At 42.9% G+C, this 15,978-nt stretch overlaps 2 protein-coding genes across 3 annotated transcripts; both read left to right on the top strand.

The window, feature by feature from the left end:
• The first annotated feature begins 439 nt into the window (after positions 1–439).
• Positions 440–9,803, top strand: tmc4 (transmembrane channel-like 4). Its single transcript, XM_024389850.2, has 16 exons — positions 440–640; positions 971–1,154; positions 1,316–1,464; positions 3,439–3,594; positions 4,002–4,087; positions 5,655–5,800; positions 5,915–6,062; positions 6,206–6,364; positions 6,523–6,680; positions 6,879–6,999; positions 7,200–7,297; positions 7,397–7,580; positions 7,717–7,847; positions 8,089–8,244; positions 9,169–9,247; positions 9,367–9,803. The coding sequence occupies exons 1-16, from the start codon at positions 601–603 to the stop codon at positions 9,475–9,477; spliced, it is 2,106 nt and encodes a 701-aa protein (XP_024245618.2). The 5' UTR covers positions 440–600; the 3' UTR covers positions 9,478–9,803.
• A 133-nt stretch (positions 9,804–9,936) lies between these two features.
• On the top strand, positions 9,937–15,947 carry LOC112225754 (leukocyte receptor cluster member 1 homolog). Of its 2 annotated transcripts, none has more exons than XM_024389872.2 (5): positions 9,937–10,364; positions 11,442–11,580; positions 11,839–12,030; positions 12,522–12,835; positions 14,993–15,947. In XM_024389872.2, the coding sequence occupies exons 2-5, from the start codon at positions 11,449–11,451 to the stop codon at positions 15,210–15,212; spliced, it is 858 nt and encodes a 285-aa protein (XP_024245640.1). In that variant the 5' UTR covers positions 9,937–10,364; positions 11,442–11,448; the 3' UTR covers positions 15,213–15,947. The 2 variants fall into 2 exon arrangements, with proteins under 2 accessions (XP_024245640.1, XP_024245637.1); XM_024389869.2 differs by having other exon boundaries at positions 9,937–10,738.
• The last annotated feature ends 31 nt before the right edge of the window (positions 15,948–15,978 follow it).

Raw genomic sequence — 15,978 nt, 5'->3', positions numbered from 1 at the left:
TGTAGTTTTATTAGTGCACATTTCTCTTGCAATTTCTGATCTGACATGGTTCATTCTATGGTTTTTTACTTACTATAGGAGTTGTCCGACCTAAAAATGATCAACGTTCCCCTATCCCCTTGCACATACTCACACGCACAGCCACAAACACACAAATCCCACCCAGGCTTGCCTCTATGGTTACCTAACAACATGTCACATCAGTGTACAGAAAGATTTATGAACTGAAGCACAGACCGTAAACACTCCTATATGATTACGTTATGGGTCTAACCTGTAACTAGTCATCAAATGTCTTGTAACACCCCAGCCTGTTGATACTGCATTAGTTACTAACGTCCATGTTCTGTTGGATGTAAGCGGAGTGCAGTGTAACCCAACAGTCTACCAGGAGTGAATGGGTTAAACGTACAAGGAAGTATATGTGGCAGAGATGATTAATTGCATGGAGCAAAGTCTGAGGGGGAGTGATTCCTGGATTCTACCTCGTAAAAGAGCTAGCCCTGTATGCTGGATTAACTATGTATTAGCAGTGAGATACAGAGGACTGGTTGTTTGATTGTAGTGTTTCTGAAGTGTTGGTGGAATCCTCTCTGTCTCATGGAGTTCAGTGAGCTACAAAGACCGAGCTCCACTATAGGTAAGCTGTGCGACAACTGTTTTGTAGGTGTGGTATGTTCTGTCTCCGGTACAGGTGTGCCTTTGTGTTCAGTGATTTGCTTCCTGGTCACTTAGGATGACTTGTTTTGTACTATCCAAAAATATGCTATTACATGGTAAAGGGAGATTTTCCAACAATGTATTCTTTAAAATATGATTGAATTATGTGTACCACACAAGTATAATGCACCACCAGGCTGCAACTCTTCCAAAACTACAACCAATCAACTACACTGACTCTGGGCTTACTCAGGACATCACTCATAGTTTTTCTCTTTATATATCTTTGCCCTCCTCTGCCCTCTCCAAGCCCACAGTTACCATGGTGCCCAGCAGTTGGTGAGGTTACGGAGTAAGTCTGTAGTGTCCAATCAGAATGGCCCTCAGTTCAACTGGGGTTCTCCCCCCTCGGAGGGGGGAGAGGAGGGTGACTCGGGACCCCCTAAGGACCTCAGAGAGCGGCCTATGACCATGCGTCTGAAGAGAGCGATACGGTATGGGACCTCAGTGGTCATAGTAGTTACTAGCGTCTCTGCCAATGTGCAATTCCTTTGTTGTTGTCCTGAAGGTAACAAACATACTATGCTCTTTCACTTCTCTCCTCTCCCAAAAAAAACATACTCTTTCTCTTCCTCCCCCCTACTCTCCCTTCCAGAGAGGTGCAACAGATGCGTGTGCCTGTGGTGACTTGCTGGCAGTCGTGGAAAAGGAGCAAGGCCAAGTCCCTGAGCAGGTTCAGAGCAGATGCAGGGGGAGTCATGTCCTACGTAGCTCTGTGGAGAAAGGCTCTGCATAAGATAGGAGGTGACAGATTCAATCACACTGTATCACTCAATCAAATCAGGCAATGGTTAATCAAATATCAACTACATACACATCTATATCCTGGGCTGTATGTACAGTTGAAGTCGGAAGTTTTACATACACTTAGGCTTAAGTCATTAAAACTCATTTTTCAACCACTCCACAAATTTCTTGTTAACAAACTATACTTTTGGCAAGTCAGTTAGGACATCTACTTTGTGCATGACATAAATCATTCTTACAACAATTGTTTACAGACAGATTATTTCACTATCACAATTCCAGTGGGTCAGAGGTTTACATACACTAAGTTGACTCTGCCTTTAAACAGCTTGGAAAATTCCAGAAAATGATGGCATGGCTTTAGAAGCTTCTGATAGGCTAAATAACTTAATTTGAGTCAATTGGAGGTGTACCTGTGGATGTATTTCAAGGCCTACCTTCAAACTCAGTGCCTCTTTGCTTGACATCATGGGAAAATCAAAAGAAATCAGCCAAGAATTCAGAAAGAAAATTGTAGACCTCCACAAGTCTGGTTCATCCTTGGGAGTATTTTCCAAACACCTGAAGGTACCACGTTCATCTGTACAAACAATAGTACGCAAGTATAAATACCATGGGACCACTCAGCTGTCATACCGCTCAGGAAGGAGACGTATTCTGTCTCCTAGAGATGAAAGTACTTTGGTGCGAAAAGTGCAAATCAATCCCAGAACAAAAGCAAAGGACCGTGTGAAGATGTTGGAGGAAACAGGTACAAGGAAGAAGCCACTGCTCCAAAATCGCCATAAAAAAGCCAGACTACGGTTTGCAACTGCACATGTGGACCACGTCGTACTTTTTGGAGAAATATCCTCTGGTCTGATGAAACAAAAATAGAAGTTTGGCCATAATGACCATCGTTATGTTTGGAGGAAAATGGGGAGGCTTGCAAGCCGAAGAACACCATCCCAACCGAGAAGCACGGGGGTGGCAGCATCATGTTGTGGGGGTGCTTTGCTGCAGGAGGGTCTGGTGCACTTCACAAAATAAATGGCATCATGAGGTAGGAAAACGATGTGTATATATTGAAGCAACATCTCAAGACATCAGTCAGGAAGTTAAAGCTTGGCCGCAAAATGGGTCTTCCAAATGGACGATGACCCCAAGCATACTTCCAAAGTTTTTGCAAAATGGCTTAAGGACAACAAAGTAAAGGAAGCCTACAAACCTGACTCAGTTACACCAGCTCTGTCAGGAGGAATGGGTCAAAATTCACCCAACCTATTGTGGGAAGCTTGTGGAAGGCTACCTGAAACGTTTGACCCAAGTTATACAATGTAAAGGCAATGCTACCAAATATTAATTGAGTGTATGTAAACTTCTGACCCACTGGGAATGTGATGAAAGAAATTAAATCTGAAATAAATCATTCTCTCTACTATTATTCTGACATTCCACATTCTTAAAGTAAGGTGGTGATCCTAACTGACCTAAGACAGGGAATTTTTACTAGGATTAAATGTCAGGAATTGTGAAAAACTACATTTAAATATATATGGCTAAGGTGTATGTAAACCTCCGACTTCAACTGTATGTGACATATACAGAACTTAACTATATGCATTTGCACGCACAACGACCACACATATCGATTACGTTTTCCCGGGGCTTTCAGCAATATCTAAAAGGCCTCAGTTCCACACATTTCTACTGCATTAGGCTAAATCAGAGTCACACAGTGTTTCTTGGTAGTCTTAAACAAATCTCTTTTGAAACTAAAATAGACACCTCATACACATGGAAGACACCTGTACCATGTCACGTAGGAGTTGAAATGTATTACATTCTGACATTGCATCCCAATATATGTTATTTTTAATTAAATTAATTATGAAATACTGAAAAATATGAATAACATTCCAGGGCTACTGTTGTAGTTAATTATGTTGCCTTCACATTCACAACATGGCCCTGTGACCCCCATCTTTGCAGGACACTTTGGCGGTGGTGTCCAGTCCTACTTCATATTCCTGCGCTTCCTGGTGGTGCTCAACTTCCTGTCGTTCTTGCTGATTGCTGGGTTCATCCTCATCCCCAGTATCGTGTTCAGATCCACCAGCACCAGTAACATGACAGTGGACAGCACTGGTAAGGCCAGCACTGGAGGATGCATTTTCAAACCAGGCCTATGATTGGTTAAAGGGTGATGGCATTGGAGTGACATTCACTATCTCTATTCCAGTCCAGTCTATTAACCTTATTCTGTGTATCTCCAATATAAAACTATCTTCTCACTGTTCCCTGTAGCAGTATCATAGCAACAGATCTGCCTTAGAGGATGGGCTTTTAATTCAATTGAGGGATTGAAACTGCAAATATTGCAGCAGTTGTTACTGGTATCTCACGGGTTTGAGAATGGAGTCCCTAACAAAGTAGCAGATCATGGAACTGAGGTATTCGGTGCCAAGGCTGCGGTGGGAAACATGATCAAATGTGACCTTGGCTTATCTTCAAACAGCTGAGAATGTGTGTGTGTGTGTGTGTGTGTCTCACAGGTCTAGAGGTGTGTAAGGTCTATGATCCAAATCTTCAAGGTCTGGTGGTGTTTTACCAGTACTTCCTGGACTTACTCTCTGGAACGGTGAGAAAACACAACATGTGTAATCTAGTCCTGTGTACCACTGGTTATAGATATACTGAATACAGCACAGAGAACAACACTTCTCTGAAGTTCAGTATGCAAAACCATGCAGCTCTGTTTTAAGAGGCCTTGGCCTTTCACACACTTTTGTCTGTCTGCACGTCCGTCTGTCTTTCTGCCTGTGTATGCTGGTGATTCTCTGATCCACCTCTACGTAGACGACACCATTCTGTATACATCTAGCCCTTTTTTGGACACTGTGTTAACAAACCTCCAAACGAGCTTCAAAGACATACAACACTCCTTCCGTGGCCTCCAACTGCTTTTAAATGCTAGTAAAACTAAGTGCATGCTCTTCAACCGATTACTGCCCGCACCCTCCCGCCCGACTAGCAACACTACTCTGGACGGTTCTGACCTAGAATATGTGGACAACTACAAATACCTAGGTGTCTGGTTAGACTGTAAACTCTCCTTCCAGACTCACATTAAGCAGCTGCAATCCAAAATTAAATCTAGAATCAGCTTCCTATTTCGCAACAAACGCCTCCTTCATTCATGCCGCCAAACATACCGTTGTAAAACTGACTATCCTATCGATCCTTGACTTCGGCGATGTCATTTACAAAATAGCCTCCAACACTCTACTCAGCAAACTGGATGTAGTCTATCACAGTGCCATCTGTTTTATCACCAAAGCCCCATTTACTACCCACCACTGTGACCTGTATGCTCTAGTTGGCTGGCCCTCACTACATATCCGTCACCAAACCCACTGGCTCCTGGTCATCTATAAGTCTTTGCTAGGTAAAGCCCCGCCTTATCTCAGCTCACTGGTCACCATAGCAGCACCAACCCATAGCACGCGCTCCAGCAGGTATATTTCACTGGTCATCCCCAAAGCCAACACTTCCTTTGGCCGCCTTTCCTTCCAGTTGTCTGCTGCCAATGACTGGAACAAATTGCAAAAATCTCTGAAACTGAAGTCTAATATCTCCCTCACTAACTTTAAGCATCAGTTGTCAGAGCAGCTTACTGATCACTTTTCCTGTACACAGCCAATCTGTAAATAGCACACCCAACTACCTCATCCCCATATTATTACTTACCCTCTTGCTCTTTTGCACCCCAGTATCTCTACTTGCACATCATCATCATCTGCACATCTATTATCACTCCAGTGTTAATGCTAAATTGTAATTATTTTAGCCTCTAGGGCCTATTGATTGCCTATCTCCCTACTCTTCTACATTTGCACACACTGTACATAGATGTTTCTATTTTTCTTTTCTTTTGTGTTATTGACTGTACGTTTGTTTATGTGTAACTCTGTGTTGTTTTTGTCGCACTGCTTTGCTTTATCTTGGCCACAGGTCACAGTTATAAATGAGAACTTGTTCTCAACTGACCTACCTGTTTTAATAAATGTGAAATAAAAAAATTACGTACAGTCTGTCTGCTTGTGGGTTTGTGTCATTTTGTGAGTTTATGTCAAGTCTGGTACGCTTCTAGTCTAGTAGGCTCCACTCTCACCACTTCCCACCCTCCACCTATCTCCCTCTCCCAGGGTTTCATGGAGTACTCCTACATGTTCTATGGTTACTATAACAACACTGTGGCAGACAGCAGTGGCTTCCACTACAACCTGCCCCTGGCCTACCTCCTCACCTCCGTCTTCTACTTCGCCTTCTGTCTCATCTGCATCATCGCACGGTACCTTCTGGAATGCCCTACACTTCCCTCTGCATTGAAATAAAATGGATAGAATGGACATTAAACCTAATGACTTACTTACCCCCACCCCCCTCCGATTGGTCCCTTATACAGCATGGGGAGCGCACTTCGTGTTGCTGTGGCAACAGGCAGCGGTGCTGCCGGCAGTTATAGCAAGATGGTGTTCACTGGCTGGGACTACGGTTGCCAGGGAGACCGGGCCACCAAACTCAAACAGAAAAGCATCCACTACCAGCTACAGGTAGGAGCTCTGCCTCTTACTGCAGGGTCACTGAAGATGCACTCCTCTTTCCTCCCCTCTAATTTCTCTGTATGATCTCTCCCCTCTATTCCTCCCATCTCCACTCTCTCTCCCCTCCTCTATCTGTCTCCTCCCTCTGTCAGGTGGACCTGGAGGAGGAGAGGCTACAGAAAAAGGCTTTGTCTCTAACCTTAGGTCAGACAGTGGGTCTGTGTTCTCTACGCATCTTCCTCATGCTCATCTCCCTCGCCCTCATAGGAGGAGCTTTCTTTGGCATCTTCAAGGCTACTGTCTTCAGCCAGGTCAGTCAAAAACACAAGAAACAAAACAAAGTATTGATTGGATGTTTGGCCTTTCATCCTCTCCATGTCATATTGAGTCAATACAGGGAGGTGGGTATCCTGGGGCTGTTTTAACCTTTTCTGGTTGACCTTTGCAACCCTTTCCCTGTGGTTCCTAGGTGCAAGTTGGAACAGAGGGCATTCTGGGCCTGTTCTGGGTTTACCTTCCTTCCATCGTCATCACAACAGGAAACTTTGTTGTGCCCTTCATGTGTGACCAGATAGCCTTGTTTGAGAGATATTCTCCTAGTACCACCATCATCGTGGCATTGTTCAGGTGTGTCTGTGTGTGTGTGTAGCCTCTGCCGAATCCCTAGTTTGACATTTATTTTACGCCTGCTACGTTAGGTTAGTGTGCTTTGCTAGATCTTCACTCAACCAGTGTGTGTGCATGCATACGTGTGTGTATGTCTCTGTGTGTGTGCATGTGCTCGTGTGTGTGAATGTTGACTGTGTCCCTCCATCCTGTGTTCAGGTCAGTGTTTCTGCGTATGATAAGTCTGGGAGTGCTGCTGTTTACTCTGTGGAGTCAGATCACCTGCTTTAAAGACAGTCCAAAATGTGAGCTCTGCCAGTACAACAACAAGGAATATCCGGTAACCACTCTCTTAACACAGCATGGTATCCTGGGTAGCAGTCAGGGTCTAATTTAGCAGATTGGTATAGAAAAGGCTGAAAATATGATATCTCCATCCAATTCTACCTACAGTACAGAACTGGTATCAACCATGTTGCATCATCTTCTATTTTCTTTACCACCCATGCTATGTCTGTCTGTCTTGCTGCTGCCACCCAGTGCTGGGAGACGCGTGTGGGACAGGAGATGTACAAACTGGCCTTGTTTGACTTCCTCATTACCATCGCCATGCTTATCCTGGTGGAGTTTCCACGCAGGTAGTGTACACTGTACACCCTACTGTGGTGTAACTCAATCTATGAGCTAGTCATCCTCTATCACATTTATTGATAATCTCTTCTTCCATACTGTGGCAGGTTGTTTGTGGACCACTACTCCTGTGTACTGACCCGGTGGGTAGGTCGTCAGGAGTTCTTGGTGCCTCCCAATGTGCTGGGTCTGGTCTACGGTCAGACAGTGGTGTGGACTGGAGCTCTGTTCTGCCCTCTGCTGCCTCTCATCAACACACTCAAGTTCTTCATCCTCTTCTACTGCAAGAAGGTCAGGCTGCTCTCCATACTGTACCAATAATGGAAATGTAATCAATTCATTTTCTGAAAGGTTTCTCAAGTTAACGTTTGGCCCCAGATCCATTTCATTTCACCCCCCTTCCTCTTAATCTCTCCTCCTCCTCCAGGTCACTCTGTTTTCTAACTGTCGTCCGGCGGTGAAGACGTTCCGCTCCACCACCTCCACCATCTTCTTCCTGGTGGTGTTGCTGTTCGGCTGGGGTCTCGCCCTCGTCGCCATGATCTACAGCCTGGCCCAGTGAGTGACTCTGCCTACATCTGAAATGACACCCTATTCACTATATAGTGTACTACTTTTGACCAGGGCCTATAGTCAAAAGTAGTGCCCTATATAGAGAATAGGGTGCCACTTCGGACGCACCCTCTATCTCTACTGCAGCAGGAAGGAAGCCTGTTATACAGTGCAGGGATAGTAATGGCAGATGGACCAGGTGTAGTAGTGGTGGTAGTTGGTGAGGGTGTTGATATGTCATCCTCAGGATCCATCCCTCTATGAGCTGTGGTCCGTTCCGCTCTCTCACTATGATGTGGAGTATCGTTCCCAACACCTTCTACACTCTCTCCCTGACAACACAGGACTTCATCTTCTACATGGGCTCCCAGGCCTTCTCCATCCCTCTCTTCATCTTCTCCTGGTGAGTCACCTTGTCTTACTGATCTCTTAATTTTCTCCTGAGTGATTTAGTGTTACAAGGAACCCAAACCGGCTGTGCGCGTGCGCCATCGTGCATAAATGTATTTTGTCCCCCCACACCAAACGCGATCACGACACGCAGGTTAAAATATCAAAACAAACTGAACCAATTACATTAATTTGGGGACAGGTCGAAAAGCATTAAATATGTATGGCAATTTAGCTAGCTTGCACATGCTAGCTAATTTGTCCTATTTAGCTAGCTTGCTGTACATATTGTTATTTTACCTGAAATGGACAAGGTCCTCTACTCCGACAATTAATCCACACACAATGGTCAACTGAATCGTTTCTAGTCATCTCTCCTCCTTCCAGGCTTTTTCATCTTTGAACTTATATGGTGATTGGCATCTACACTTTCATAGTATTACCACGACAACCGGCAAAACAGTTCGTCTTCCAATCACCCACATGGGTGTAACCAATGACGAGATGGCACATGGGTACCTGCTTCTATAAACCAATGAGGAGATGGGAGAGGCAGGAGGAGTTGCGATTGCAGCGCGATCTGCGTCAGAAATAGACAGGACTTCTATTTTAGCCCTTGGCAACGCAGATGCTCGTTGGCGCGTGCGAGTAGTGTGGGTGCAATAATTGAATAACATGGATTTCTACATTTATTTTGCAACGCAAGCAACATGTCCGGTCTGGTCAGCATGTTACTGATCCGATTGTCCATTGCAGGTACATGGGTCAGTGTGTTACTGTCTACCTTGTGTTTGATGATGTAATATTGTTTTGTAACTCAACAAATGGGAGGCCCATATCTGCATAGACTCATTTGGTCAGCATGGGTTATTTCCATGTGTTCAGATTCCTGTACATAACATTCTGACTGTGTTTGTGCTCTCCTCTGTCCTGATAGTGTGGTGCTGTGTTACGTAGCAGCTCTAGCCACAGTCTATGGGAAGAGTGTTGATCTGCTAAAGGCCCAGCTTAAACTGGTAAGTGATGGATGGGGAGAAGTCCTACATGATACAAAAAATATATGTTTGAAACAAAACCATGTCTATGGCCCATACTCAAGCTTAACCTTGTATAACAGTGTGTTTAACTCTAACAGGAGGGACGTGATAAGCAGTTCCTGGTCAAGCAGATTGAAGAGCTGAGTAGAGAGATGGGGGTTCCAACAAGGGACCAATTGGACACATTTGACACTGGTGCAGCAAACTGACTCAGACACCAGGCTCAAACCCACGGCCCATATCCCAGCCCAAGGCACTTTTTGTAGATTTTAAAGGCTTAGATAGGTTTTGCATGTGGCAATAGCACAAAGCACATATCTACACCTTCACAAATCACTTTACAATTGTCACTCTCTAGTGTACGGATAGCTACGTTTGAGGCAAAGTTTTACTTATGATTGAGTGGTTGTTGTCTCACCTAGCTACGGTGTCTTAAGATGAATGAACCAACTGTAAGTCACTGGATAAGAGCTTCTGCTAAATGACTTCCATGGGGCTAATGGTTAGTATATTAAAGATTTAGTTTGTTACCCCATTTCTCTCTCATAATATCTGTAACAGCAATTGCCGTGTTCATTGCCTTTGCATTCTCTTACTCACCTCTTGCCTAAACATCAGACTGTTACCGTGTTTACCCCATGGTTATTCAGTGTGAAAGAAGTCGCTCTAAAAAAGACGCAAGAGTCTCTCCAAGCCAGAATGTTGAAAACAATTATATTTACACGTACCAGGTTGTCCGTGCTGTTGGTCCTTTTGACAGTAGGAAGTGGAGATAAAATATCCACATGAAAGTATTTTTTACCTGACTTTTTGCGGCGACGGTAGGTTCTGTCGCTTGTATTTTCAATCTCCCGAGGCATTGTTGCACATTATGTAAACATTTGTCTACCGAAGCACGTTCCCTCGCAGTCCGCTGGGTATAATTTGTGGAACGTTCCAACAGGAATCTGTTACAAAAAGTTCGTAAATATCAAGGTTGCCAGCAAACAACGGATACAAAATTGTATAGCGGCAGAATAAAATACCGGGTAGGGAGTGGGCTATGTCTGTCCTCACTCTGGTAGCCTATGGACAAACATTAAGAATAAGCTACGTGGTGAGTTTATGCCTATTCGGCAGCTAGTTAAATAGGTGAATTTATCATGTTCGTTTGTATACAACATTATACTTTACGAAGTTTTTGGAACAGATTCCTGTTGGAACGTTCCACAAATTATACCCACCCATCAGCTAGAAGTGCTTGTGAAATTTGCCAGTTTATTGTGTGGGACAACGTTCGGTCTGTGATTCAGTTAAACTCGGCCGTTACTTACATATTGTGCAAGTGTTTGTCATGTGAGAATTGTGTCAGTATTGAAAATACAAACGAATATACAGACCAGTTCAGTGTATTGAAAGTCAGGTTAACACTTCCCTGATGATATGGTGTTTGTTACTTCCCGACATAACGACACAATCAGCGGACAACAGGTAAAGCAAGTTGAAATAAAGATTACTCAACATTGTGACTTGTAATGGGACTGTTCGGGAATGCTGAACCTACATGTTAGATACAAGAGTGTAAGTCTTTCACTCTCGGATTCCAAGAGGCTACCTCTACCCCACCTTTACAACATTAAATGTTTAGTTTTCTAAATTGATTTAAATATTGTTTACATATATTTTTTATGTTCTTCAGTTTAACAATTTTTCTCTCTCTCTCTATATATATATATATCTTGTGTATATAGATGCTATTATTTCTGTCGTGCTTACGTGCGCCCCCTGCTGACCCGTGAGAGAACTTCTACAAAATCGTTTTGTTACGTAGACGTAATGACGTAACAATATTTTCGGGTGTATGTATCCGGTTGTGGTTGAATAGCTTTTTGGTTGCTTGTTTACCTATCAGATGTGTTAAATATATTTTCTTTGGTTTTATGCAAATATTTTATTAATTCGGTAACAGCTGTACAAAACCCAATGTCAGAATTACATCTCTGTGATTGAAATAGCTGTAAAATATATATATATGTATTACAGGAAATGGGTTATTAAGACTAGCTAACGTTAGCTAGCTAGCGAACTGGCCTTACAGTGCCGACTGACTGAATTGCAAACAACAGAAGTCAGGGCATGTTAACGTTTTTGACACATTTTTGTTTAACTGTGCAAAACAAACACTTGACTTCAGGAGAAAAATGAATATTCTACCTAAAAAGAGCTGGCATGTTCGCAACAAGGACAACGTCGCGCGCGTGCGCCGGGACGAGGCACAAGCCGCAGAGGAGGAGCGAGAGGTCCAACGCCGTGTGGAGCGAGCAGAGCAGGAGGTAACCATAGGAACGTTGCCCTCCCATCCCCAAATTGATACATTCCTCAAAGTTGATTTAGCATGGTCTGAAGTGACAACCAAACTTTGTTTGCTACAGGAATGTTACGATGTATGACAGGTGCGATTTTTTAAAGAGAAGCGATGTATAAGAGGCATTGTTAAAATAGTATCAAGTCATAAAAGTGCATATAAATGTGTATATGTACTGCATTGTTGCCATTGAATGTTATGTAGGTAAGTAACCTCTTTGCTGTAGGCCCGAACAGAGCACCTGAGACAGAAGTCACGAGCTGCACTTCAACAGTCTGGAGGATGGAAGGATGAAGGAGGGGAGAGAGGAGGGGAGGGGAGTGGAGGAGTGGTGGAACACCTCAATCTATTTCCTCTGGAGGAGTCATCTGAGAAGAAAGGAAACGCAGAGTACCTCAAAGACCAGAAAGATGAAAAGGTGACCTTCCTGTCATTCTGTTATGCTTTTCCCCGTCACCTGTTGAAATCAAGTTTCTTTGTGCACATGGCTACTGGTTTTTGCATCCCGCTCTAGTAACAATGTTTACCTTCTTGGGCTTGTTTCTCTCCACTTCAAAGCTTTTCTCTAGTGGATCTAGCCAGCCAATGACAGTGCCTGGTTTATTTAGTCCAGAGCCATTTCTAAACAGAGATCGGCCAATTCAGTTTAAGATTTTGAATGCAAATGGGTACCATTTTGGAAATTGAAAATGCATATTGGAATTTAAATATGGAGTGTTCGGTGCTAATATGGAAGATTTTTGAACAGATTTAATGGCCTGATGCTTATCACATCAATGGAAGGATCAGAGAATGAGGTATTGAACTTTCCAAATAGTAATAGCTGGTCCTGATTCCTCCCATCACAGATCATTACTTTGAATGAGAATATTCTATTATTCTAATTTTATGGTGATTCTGTTGTTGTAGGAGCGTGAGGAGCGTGCTATTGGTCTGCTAGTGTCCCTAGGCCCCCAACCTGGGACAGAGGTAACTCCATGGTACATGAAAACAGGCCAGGAAGAAGAGAAAGACGACAAAAAGGAGAAAGAGAAAGACAACAAAGGAAAGAGACTGCCACTCAGTCAAGAGGAGAAGGAGAAGAGAGACAGACGACTGAAAGACCTGCTGGACCCCTTGAAAGAGATGAAGAAAGCACTGGCGGTGAAGGATAGAAAAGAACATAAGAGTAAGAAGAAGGAGAAGAGGGATAGAGGGGAGAGGAGAAGCAGTGGTGGAGAAAGGTGAGAAGTTTCAGTCTTTATCAAGACTAGTTGTTTTATCTGTATGTCTGGGGGTGTTTTGTGTTTCTTTGATCAATCATAAGACCAATTAGCTTTGACCTAAAGGGACAATAAGCAGTTGCTACATACATTTTTGGAATTCTAAATTAATGATGTGTACCAATTCATTCTTGAAGAATATACAGTTGAAGTCGGAAGTTTACATACACTTAGGTTGGAGTCGTTAAAACTTGTTTTTTTCAACCACTCCACAAATTTCTTGTTAACAAACTATAGTTTTGGCAAGTCATTTAGGAGAGCTAAGTAATTTTTCCAACAATTGTTTACAGACAGATTATTTCACTTATAATTCACTGTATTCAGTGGGTCAAAAGTTTACATACACTAAGTTAACTGTGCCTTTAAACAGCTTGGAAAATTCCAGAAAATGATGGCATGGCTTTAGAAGCTTCTGATAGGCTAATTGACATCATTTGAGTCAATTGGAGGTGTACCTGTGGATGTATTTCAAGGCCTACCTTCAAACTCAGTGCCTCTTTGCTTGATATCAAGTGAAAATTTTAAAAAATCAGCCAAGAGCTCATTTAAAAAAAGTGTAGACCTCCACAAGTCTGGTTCATCATTGGGAGCAATTTCCAAACGCCTGAAGGTACCACATTCATCTGTACAAACAATAGTACGCAAGTATAAACACCATGGGACCATGCAGCGTCATACCGCTCAGGAAGGAGATGCGTTCTGTCTCCTAGAGATGAACGTGCTTTGGTGTGTAAAGTGCAAATCAATCCCAGAACAACAGCAAAGGACCTTGTGAAGATGCTGGAGGAGGTACAGGTACAGAAGTATCTATATCCACAGTAAAAATGAGTCCTATATTGTCATAACCTGAAAGGCCACTCAGTAAGGAAGATGCCACTGCTCCAAAACCACCAGAAAAAAGCCAGACTACGGTTAGCAACTGCACATGGGGACAAAGATCGTACTTTTTAGAGAAATATCCTCTGGTCTGTTGAAACAAAAATAGAACTGTTTGGCCATAATGACCGTCGTTATGTTTGGAGGGGAAAAGGGGAGGATTGCAAGCCGAAGAACACCATCCCAACTGTGAAGCACGGGGTGGCAGCATCATGTTGTGGGGGTGCTTTTCTGCAGGAGAGACTGGTGCACTTCACAAATAGATGGCATCATGAGGTTGGAAAATTATGTGGATATATTGAAGCAACATCAAGACATCAGTCAGCAAATTAAAGCTTGGTCACAAATGGGTCTTCCAAATGGAAAATGACCCCAAGCATACTTCCAAAGTTGTGGCAAAATAGCTTTAGGACAACAAAGCCAAGGTAATGGGGTGGCCATCACAAAGCCCTGACCTCAATCGCATAGAACATTTGTGGGCAGAACTGAAAAAGCGTGTGCGAACAAGGAGGCCTACAAACCTGACTCAGTTACACCAGCTCTGTTAGGAGGAATGGGCCAAAATTCACCCAACTTATTTTGGGAAGTTTGTGGAAGGCTACCTGAAACTTTTGACCCAAGTTCAACAATTTAAAGGCAATGCTACCACATACTAATTGAGTGTATGTAAACTTCTGACCCACTGGGAATGTGATGAAAGAAATTAAATCTGAAATAAATCATTCTCTCTACTATTATTCTGACATTTCACATTCTTAAAATAAAGTGGTGATTCTAACTGACCTAAGACAGGGAATTTTTACTAGGATTAAATGTCAGGAATTGTGAAAAACTGAGTTTAAATGTATTTGGCTAAGGTGTATGTAAACTTCTGACTTCAACTGTAAGCTATAAATGCCTCATTAGCTTAGTTTAACTGTCATACCGCATCAGAACTCTTTTACTCTGTTTGTAAACCAACTATATGTAAACAAATACTATATTGCCCCAACTTTGTTAGAACTGTAATTTTGTGGATGGTCAGTCCTTGCCTCCATAGCTCTATGAATTTTAGTGGTTACATTTCTTCAGCTTTTTACCGAAGCGGGTGTGGTGGCACTTTGTTATTGTTTCAACTCCACTTGGATGCATAACCAAGAGACCAAGTACACTGAGCCAAGTGGACTAGAGCACAACCAAGTGTACTGAGCCTCTGGATAAACATGTATGGTTGATGGTAACCACCTCTTCTCTCTTTTCTAGCTCTATTGAAAGGTTGCGAGCGGAGCGACTGCAGAGAGAGGCGGAGGAGAAGAGGAGAGCCCAGGCCCTGCTGGACCAGAAGAATGGAACAGGGAAAGAGAAGGAGCGACCAAGGGAGACAGAGGAGAGGGAAATGCCGTACAACAGTGCTTATTTCCCAGAGCTGGCCCGCAAGAGGCAGAGGAAAGACCGCAATGCCTGGAGAGATGGCATCTTTTGAAGTCACACATCATGCAGTCTCATTGTTTGGGCAACGGACAGAGAACATTGAGGCATTCAAGATACATTTATTAGTATGTGAAAGACGCCGAAGACTTCGACAAGGACTAGAGAGCCTGGAAGGTTATTCAGTTGTATTGTTGTGAAATGTGAGGCAGTGCTTTTAGCTTATTCTTGCAGTAACTTGGAGGAGTTATGCATGTAGGCATATACTGTAGGTTGTTGAACTAGTGTACATGTGTACAAATATAGCTCAAAATGCTACATTGTTTACTTATGTAACATCTAGGCTATCCTGAGTATCCTAAGCAGACTTATTGATGATTGTTGTCATTGTCATTATTTCTAATGAGGTAGAAAAAGAAAGGAAACCAATCAAGAGATTTGGGACAGCTGAGTGTAGTGTTGGAGTCTGTCTGGCACCCTGCTCAAGTGTGAGACAATACAGAGATAATTTTGCTCCACAACACAAGACCACTGTTCAAGTTGGAGTGTGTTTGATGTTTTACTATTGATGGCAACATTGTGTCACAAATGTAATTGTGTCAATTCAAGTCAAGTCTATTTTGTTTCTGATAATAGCATGTGCCAATTTAGGAGGTGTGTGTGTGTACATGCATCTGTTCTATTTAACTATCTGATGTAGACAGAGTTTAGGGTGTTTGGCCCAACTATTATTGCACATTTTCCATTTCAATTAATTCAATAAAAATGTTAGGCCTGCCGAATAACACAATCATGTGTTCTCTGTTATTTAGCTTATTTTA

This window comes from Oncorhynchus tshawytscha, linkage group LG03 (genome assembly GCF_018296145.1).
Source record: "Oncorhynchus tshawytscha isolate Ot180627B linkage group LG03, Otsh_v2.0, whole genome shotgun sequence".
NCBI lineage: Eukaryota > Metazoa > Chordata > Actinopteri > Salmoniformes > Salmonidae > Oncorhynchus > Oncorhynchus tshawytscha.
Note: the sequence above shows the minus strand (reverse complement) of the source record. Positions and strands in the feature narration are given on the sequence as shown.